We start from the raw sequence: 8,381 nt of genomic DNA on the forward strand, positions 1-8,381 counted from the left end.
GTTCAATGTCCAATCAGAAATCTGAAGGCAGAAACAGAATCTCAGATGATTTAGAAAGGCATTGGGTGGTGAAGGGGTTAACTGACTGAGGTTATGAATTCTGACTCACTAGTTATCTGTGGATTGACAAAACATAAGTTGTCTCCGAGTTTGAGCCTTATGAGACTTCAAACTACGATCTGTTCAGTGACCACCCCTCTCTCTTTCTTCCCCCACCCCCATCCTCTTGTCTCTTATTATAGTCCCTTTACAAGTCTGAGCACTGCGAAGACTTAGGGCTCTCTTTTGGTTGGATGGCAGCTGCTCCGAAAGGTAGACTAGAGGGATTCAGTTTAATAGAGTGAGTGAGAGTAGCCTCAGGAGTGAAGCTGAGCTGTAATTTGAGGAAGGAGTGGGGTAGAACTAAGTTAATGGCAGTAATGAATTGGAGCACTCCTCTGTTTTTGTGGATGCCTGTAAAGAAAAAGAATTTCAGGATGTATATTGTATACATTTCTCTGACATTAAATGCACCTATTGAATGGTTAATTATTGTCACATGTACTGAGGTATTGTGAGCAAGTGGCCAAGCGGTTAAGGCATTGGACTAGCGATCTGAAGCTTATGAGTTCGAGACCCAGCCGAGGCACCATGTGTTGTGTCCTTGAGCAAGGCACTTAATCACACATTGCTGTGCGACGACACTGGTGCCAAGCTGTATGGGTCCTAATGCCCTTCCCTTGGACAACATTGGTGTCGTGGAGAGGGGAGACTTGCAGCATGGGCAACTGCTGGTCTTCCATACAACCTTGCCCAGGCCTGCGCCCTGGAGAGTGAAGACTTTCCAGGCGCAGATCCACGGTCTCGCAAGACTAACGGATGCCTTTACTTTGAGGTATAGTGAAAAATGTCTTGCACCTGGTTCACAGGTTTTTTTTCATAATTTTTTATTGAATTTACACAGTGTGTTGAGGGTAAAGCATGTTAAAACAAAAATGGAATGTATAATAAAATATAAAAGCTACAGAGAAAGTGCAGTTAAGGTAAACAATGAAATGGAAGATCTTAGCAAGGTAGATTGTGAGGTAAAGCGTCAGTCTTACGATAGTAAGGAACCATTCAATAGTTGTATAACAATGGGGTATGAGCTGCCCTTGAGATGGTGGGATGTGCTTTCAAGCTTTTGTATCTGCTGCCCGATCGGAGAATGACCGGGTTAGGTGGGGTCTTTGGTTATGTTGTCTGCTTTACTGAGGCATTGAGAAGTGTGGACAGAGCCTGTAGAGTGGAGGCTGTTTGCTATGATGTGCTGGTTATTTGTAAGAAGGTTATTAGTGAAGCTTGGTTATTAGAAAAGAGGAAATGATGATGTTGAACATTGAGCTATAATTGATAACCAGCAGCCTGGCGAATGTTTTACTCCAAAGCAGAGTGGAACGACAAGTGAGATTGAGTCAACTGTAGGGCTGTTTAGAAAGGCATTGGGTAGTGAAGGGGTTAACTGGCTGAGGTTATGAATCCAGAACCCACTAGGTATCTGTGGATTGACAGAACATAAGTTGTCTCCTCGTTTGAGCCTTGTGGAGCTTCAAACCACAATCTGTTTGGTGACCCCTCATTTTTCCTTCCTCCCCGCCCCTCCCAAATTTGTCTGCCCCTTTTTATAGTCCCTTTACAAGTCTGAGCACTACGATGACTTAAGGCTCTCTTTTGCTTGGGCCCTTGCTCTGGCAGGAGTTAATTCTAACCATAACCAATCTCTCAAAGCCCTTAATTACAGCAGAAGTGTGTGCTACCAGTCAATAGTCACTGAGGCAGCTCACTCTGCTCCTGGGCACCGGATTGATTGCTGTCATTTTCAAGCAGTTGAGAACATCAGATCGTAGCAGAGAGAGGCTGAAAATGAAAATGAAAACACGCCAGGCAGTTGCTCACCACTATTTTTTAGTACTGGGAGGAAAATTGTTCTCAACTCTCTCCTACCCTCTTGATTTGCAATGAATGATACCAGGTGATAAGGTGCCATTATAAATGAGGTCTTTTTCAACACAACTTACGAAGGGTTTGGGGGTGGGGGCGAAGAATACTGAGTGTGGGATCTTATTGTGCAGAAACTTTACGTACACTTCTAAAAGGAACTTCATGGAGGTGAATGCTGATCTCTGATGCTTGAAGGGGAAGGTAACCCAGAACTTTCCTTGTGACCTTAACCATGTGTTTTCCCATTAATGGCAGGTCATAGAAGCCCACCCAAGGTGCTTTGGACGTTCCAAGGATGTGAGGGGTCATGTGTCAATGCAAGGAGTGGGACGCACTTTACTAACACTGTTTTATGCCCCTCTCTTTGTAGATCATCGTGTGGGGTCGGACAGAGAAGTGTCTGAAAGAGGCTTGTGAGGAAATTCGCAGCTTGGGAGTAGAGTGCCATTACTTTGTGTGTGATGTGGGCAACAGGGAAGAGGTTTACCAACAAGCTAAAGCTGTACGGGAGAAGGTGGGTCCCACTGGAAACCTTCAGTCTGCACTGGCTGCAAGTAAATCTGGGCTAATAAAGTTGCTGTTCTAATAGGAGACGTCAAACAGAGGACCATGAGGATGTTTAAAGTTTATAGTGTAATAGAATTTTCCTGGACCCCTTTAAGAAAGAATTGTCTTGCCTAGAGGGTGACTGTTTTCCCCTTCTTGGCCCTCCAAGGAACAGGGAGCTTCATTTCCACAGTGGGACAGGGCCCCGGGGAAAGTTTCACATTCACAGCAACTTGGCTTCAGAAAACTGGTGGACCTCTGACCAAGTCTGCTCTGGAGGGAGGATATGGAAGATGCTGAAGTGCTGATCATTCATCCCATAGCTGTTTGTGGAATGCTGCTTAACACAAAGTGACTGCTGTTTATTTTCCCCCTTCCCACAAGTCTTCCAAGTAACTTTAAGACGCGCATCGTGGAACGCTGGTTTTGATGCAGACTTTTTTTTTAATATATGGCAAGCCACCCATTTGAGATTAGTTCTTCTGAGTGTGAGCCCTTTGTCTTGAATGGAACTTGTTTTTAAGCTGGAGTCGGGGTTGGAACAATGCCCATGACCAATCTCTTTGCTTGCCTGCAGGTGGGTGACGTTACGATCCTGGTGAATAACGCTGCAGTTGTTCATGGGAAGACTCTAATAGACAGTGATGATGATGCTCTCCTGAAGTCCCAGCATATCAACACACTTGGCCAGTTCTGGGTCAGTACAAAGTCTCTTGGCATATCCTAAATAACTAGTATTTAGCTGGCTTCTTGGCCTTTCTGTTCACGTGTCATTACAGTGCCATTTGCACATCCTAGTAGCATATACCAGTGTGCATTATGCAGGATCCCACAAGTGTTGCATTAAAGATCCCACAGCATACTGATAGAAAATTACTTCTTTTTCTGCAGCTTCCTGGCCAACATTTTTCGATCAACCTTGCCAAGCCCAGATTAGCCACCCATTCATCTTCGGGGGCTGTATGTGTTAACTTCTCGCCATGCTTGGCAACAAAATGGTCACCGCACTTCAAAATAATTTGCTTGGGTGAGAAGTTGGACAATCTGTTGAAGTGCGATAGTAACGTTTCCTCACCTCATTTTAAAATTCACCCTCTCCTTTCGGAATCCTGCTGTCTGGTTGGTTTCCAGATTATAAAGCTGATGCAGGGAATATCCAGCAGAGAGGCTTGAAATCTGCTTCACTTGCTCACTCCTTGTTCGAATCAGAACTGTTTTACTTTGATAGCATGTTCAATATTTTGAATTGTTGAAATTATATTCTCTTGTGTAAGAAAGGTACCTATCTTTGGATTGGTTTGAGCCCAGGGCGAGGGGAGGGTTATCACGTGGACAGCACTTCATTGTGAGTTGCGTTGACTACTTTAAACCCAACAGCAGTTGACTCACTACTCTCAATTCAGAACCGGCAATGATGTGGTGAAGTTTGACGCTTCACCCATGACTTAACCAAAAGAAGTCTGGTAATTCCCTTTTCTAATTCCTTGTATCCCTCTCATTTAGACAACGAAAGCCTTCCTGCCTCGGATGCTGGAACTGCAACATGGACACATCGTCTGCATGAACTCTGTGCTGGCACTGTCTGCCATCCCCGGAGCCATCGACTACTGCACCTCCAAAGCCTCCTCCTTCGCCTTCATGGAGAGCCTGACACTGGGGCTTCTGGACTGTCCGGGTGTCAACGCCACCACCGTCCTCCCTTTCCACACCAGCACCGAGATGTTTCACGGCATGAAGACCAGGTCAGTCCCAGGGATGATTTGTCTCGCCACTTTCGGTACGGTGGCTGATTGATTTGACTTGTATTAAATGAAGGAATCATCCTTGCCTTGCTGGTCCACAGCCAGTTTTCCTTCACGAACAGGGGGCTGCACTAGGCACACGGGATCTCTGGGTGAGACTGGATGCTGTAGGCAGGGAAGAAGGAATTGTGTAAGAGTAACGTTGATGTAGTTACGTAAGACAGAGAATGAGAGGTGACCTCATTGGAACCTATCAAATGGTGAAAGGCCTTGACAGAGTGGATGTGGAGAGGATGTTTCCAATGGTGGTAGAGTCTAAGACCAAGGACACACCCTCAGAATAGAGGAGCATCCTTTTAGAATGGAGATGAAGAGTAATTTCTTTAGCCAGAGAGTAGTGTATCTGTAGAATTCATTGCCGCAGGCAGCTGTGGAGGCCAAGTCTTTATGTATATTTAAGGCAGAAGTTGACAGGTTCTTGATTGGTCAGGACATGAAAAGATACAGGGAGAAGGCAGGAGGCTGGGGCTGAGAGGAAAATCGGATCAGCCATGATGAAATGGCAGAGCAGACTCGATGGGCCAAATGGCCTAATTTTGCTCCTATCTCTTATGTCCTGGGGGGCAAGTTCAAGGATAGTGCCAATTAAAAGTGAACACCTCAGGAGGGAGAGGGAAGCACCCAGTAACATTTCTACAAGTTTAAAGAGACTGCTGTGAGTTTAAAATAATTACCAATCCTATTAGCCAGTCTTTTGTAACTTGTCCAGCAGTCTTGCGTGTTACCGTCACCATGTGCTTAATGTTGAAGAGTCTTATCGAAACCACTCATTTTCAAAGGACTGTTTGGCTTACTTGGGTGATTAATGACCCTTGTGGTACAAATGGGCTACGATGGCAGCTACTACCTCTGATTGCTGAAGCATTGTGTAATGTGGATTTCAATTAGTGTTGACCCAGCCAGTGCTCAGGAGTCTGCCATTATCGTCAACCTTTTGCACTTAACGATGATCAGTCTTCACCCTATCTCACTCTGGGATATCGAGTCTGTTTACAGCAGTCTTGACCATTTGCCTGCAATTGCTGGATTGGACCTGGGAGATCAGGGTGAGAGTGACACATTCCTTGGGTTTAACGCAGCTGTCCCTCTCTTCAGTGGGGAGATGTTAAATATAAAGTGACAGGCTGTACTTAGTGCATCAACTTGGAGGATGCGTTCTGTGACCATTCTTCCCTGAAGCTGGTCCATCCTCATAGTTAGACTAGTGACTGGAGCCTTTGGTTTCTTCTGTTCCAGTACAGACTTTTGAAAGACACAAAATGCCGGAGGAACTCGGCAAGTCAGGCAGCATCTATAGAAAAGAGCCAACAGTCAATATTTCAGGCCAAGACCCTCCATCGGGACTTGTCTACTCTTTTCCATAGATGCTGCCTGACCTGCTGAGTTCCTCCGGCGTTCTGTGTGTGTTGCTCTGAATTCCCAGCACCCATGCTTGTGACAGACTTTTTTGAAACTTTATTCGTAATTCCTACTGCAAACAATCTTTGCTGAATCCCGATGTGAGTTTGGAAGCGGGTTCACCTCAGCCTTGGTTTGACCTGTACACTGAATGTCGATTTGCTTTGGGGTTTTGTGACAGGTTTCCAAAGCTCTTCCCGCCCCTGAAACCTGACACGGTGGCTCGCCGGACAGTGGAAGCAGTGCGGACTAACCAGGCTCTCCTCTTGCTGCCCTGGACCATGCACTTACTCGTCATCATGAAGAGGTGAGATTGGTGCAGGGTCTTGTCCCAGTTATATTGTAGGCAGTATTGCAGATAGAGTTTCTCATCAAAACTAGCAGCTGGACCCAGTGAGAAGGTGGAAGAACAGGGCATCTTCTCACTGGGAAAGGGAACATTTAGTTTCATCAAGGAATGTGCTTCTGTGATAAGAAATAATTAAAGAAAAATGCAGACGTGAGATAGGAAGCAGATAGATGAGTTTGACAGGCCTCCCTTATCTGGCTGTGTTTGAGAAAGAAAGTAACGTTATCTAGGGCTTCAGACCAAGGAATGACAGTGTCTTTACATAGTTTAATACCACCCACTAAGATGCAGCCAAGGCTCTTGCATTACCGGGCGCCCCTGAAGGTCACAAGTGAAATGAGTGCGATGATATTTTCTGTCAATCGTCATGGCGTCACTTCAGACCAAAGTAGACAAGAGCCACCAGAATTTTAAAAAAAATCTGTATCTGGGGAATTGGCAAAGCTTTAATGGGGGTGGGGGGATGTCATCACTTATAACCATATGTTTAACTTTTTACAAATTGCTCAGTGGGTGAGAGCATTGAATTTGAAATGAGCTGCATGTCACGGGCAGGGTTCAGTCCAGACTCTGAGATAGGCAAGGTATTGAAGTCGCCTTCAGTGAAGATTACGGCTGTGTGTAAACTGCCCTTGAGCCTGAGGAACTAGATGCGGCTTGGTTCTGTTCACTTTCACCACTCCAATGCACAAAGCACAAGGCTTACTGATGAGGTAAAATATCTGAAAAACAAGTAACGGTTTCCTCATGACTTGGAGGAGGGTAGGGGAGGGGGTTTCTATCTGCAGTATGGGTTTTATCTAAATGCAGCCAATACCCCATTCTCCCTTTTCCACATCTTCGATGGCGTGAACTTATTTTATTCTGGGGTTTGACACTAGGAGAGCATTTCTTCATGCCTATCAGTTGACCATTTATCCCTTGCATTAATCAACTGACTTATAACCATAAAATTACCAAGGAGTATAACTCTAGTTTGTTTAATCTCTGAACTTGTATAAACCCTTAGAAGCCAGTGCTGAGCCAGGCTCCATCTAGTCTGGAGGCTTTACAAATCATACAGAGATACTGAGCACTAGGAAGTTTTTGTTTCCTACTTGACGATGCAAAGCTCCTTGGGACATTGTCATGGGAGGTGACACTTCACAATGCTTTTAAAATAGAGCAGCTGTTTTGGGAAATATCACTGAATTCAAAATTGAATCTTTCTGACCTTTTTTTTTCCTCCCTGGTTGCAGTATACTCCCACATACAGCCTTGGAAGAGATTTATAGGTTTACCGGAAGCTATGTGTGCATGGACAGCTTCAAAGGGCGAACATAAGAGGCCCAACATGTGCTCCCGGCTCACTCTCCAATCTCCCAAGCAAGCTGGAAAATGAACTTTCAGAATGTCTGTGGCAGGCGACTCTGACATTTTCCTGTCAAGTCTTGCAGAACGTTAAGCATTGGATCCTCACCAGGACAATACAGCCCTGAGCTCCCTCTCGGGGAAGTGAACTGTGTAATCCAACAAGACATTAACGGATGGACAAAAAAAAACTTGGTGACTTGTTTCATGTGAGAGCTTAAGTGTCTTCATTCTAAGTATAATTTGGGACATCCGAAACCCTTCACCAGCAAACCTGTGTGGCTTCTACATATGCTCTTTTGCGTTGATGGTATTCTGCGGGCAGCCTGTTTCACAGGATGTGATTTTTCACATTGTGCCAATGACTTTGCATGCAGTTCCACTTGATGTTATTCAGTTTAATAACAGGAAATCCAGTGAAAATTCATCTCCTTTTTCCTTTTTAAAATCATGCTGTAAATTTTAATATTTAAACTCTTTCTAATTTGCCACCTGGGCTAAAAATTCTTCCTTGAGTTTAGTGAAAGAATAAAATGTAAAAGAATGACCTGGCTTTGGAATATTAAAATACTAATTGACTCTGCACTAGGAACGACAGAAGCCTTGTGGTCCTTCCTGAGGCGCCATGTGAGATTCCATGAATGTGTGTTGCTTCATGCTTTAAGTATGATTTATAATCTCAGTTTTAAAGTTAGCATAGATGCTGTTCCATATATCTTCTGTCCTCTGCATGACAGCCTGCTTTTTTCAAATTATTTTCTGAACTCCCCAAACAGAGAAAATTGAGTCTCTCTCTCTCTGTCTGCTCTTTATCCTGCACTTTAATCAAATGACCCATAACCTTGGTTAAGCTCCTGGAATCCTGATATGATGCGGATAAGACTACAATACATTTCCTCCAGGGCTGAAATGACCTTCCAAGGCCAATATCTGAAATTAGTAACCTGGATATTGAAGTTTACACATTGTAGCTGTAA

The 8,381-nt window shown here is 44.5% G+C and overlaps 1 protein-coding gene across 1 annotated transcript; it reads left to right on the forward strand.

Moving 5' to 3' along the window:
• The first annotated feature begins 974 nt into the window (after window positions 1-974).
• LOC134337676 (short-chain dehydrogenase/reductase 3-like) lies at window positions 975-7,949 on the forward strand. Its single transcript, XM_063032868.1, has 6 exons — window positions 975-1,064; window positions 2,330-2,473; window positions 3,083-3,202; window positions 4,009-4,247; window positions 5,887-6,012; window positions 7,293-7,949. Exons 1-6 carry the CDS (start codon window positions 975-977, stop codon window positions 7,375-7,377), a joined length of 804 nt encoding a protein of 267 aa, XP_062888938.1. The 3' UTR covers window positions 7,378-7,949.
• The last annotated feature ends 432 nt before the right edge of the window (window positions 7,950-8,381 follow it).

This window comes from Mobula hypostoma, chromosome 25 (genome assembly GCF_963921235.1).
Source record: "Mobula hypostoma chromosome 25, sMobHyp1.1, whole genome shotgun sequence".
NCBI classification, from domain to species: domain Eukaryota; kingdom Metazoa; phylum Chordata; class Chondrichthyes; order Myliobatiformes; family Myliobatidae; genus Mobula; species Mobula hypostoma.

Excerpts from the sequence above, each read along its gene's own strand:
- LOC134337676 (XM_063032868.1), top strand. The coding sequence starts at position 975 with ATGGAATGTATAATAAAATATAAAAGCTACAGAGAAAGTGCAGTTAAG. Across the intron at positions 4,248-5,886 it reads TTTCACGGCATGAAGACCAG|GTTTCCAAAGCTCTTCCCGC; the intron begins GTCAGTCCCAGG and ends GTTTTGTGACAG. Across the intron at positions 6,013-7,292 it reads TTACTCGTCATCATGAAGAG|TATACTCCCACATACAGCCT; the intron begins GTGAGATTGGTG and ends CCCTGGTTGCAG.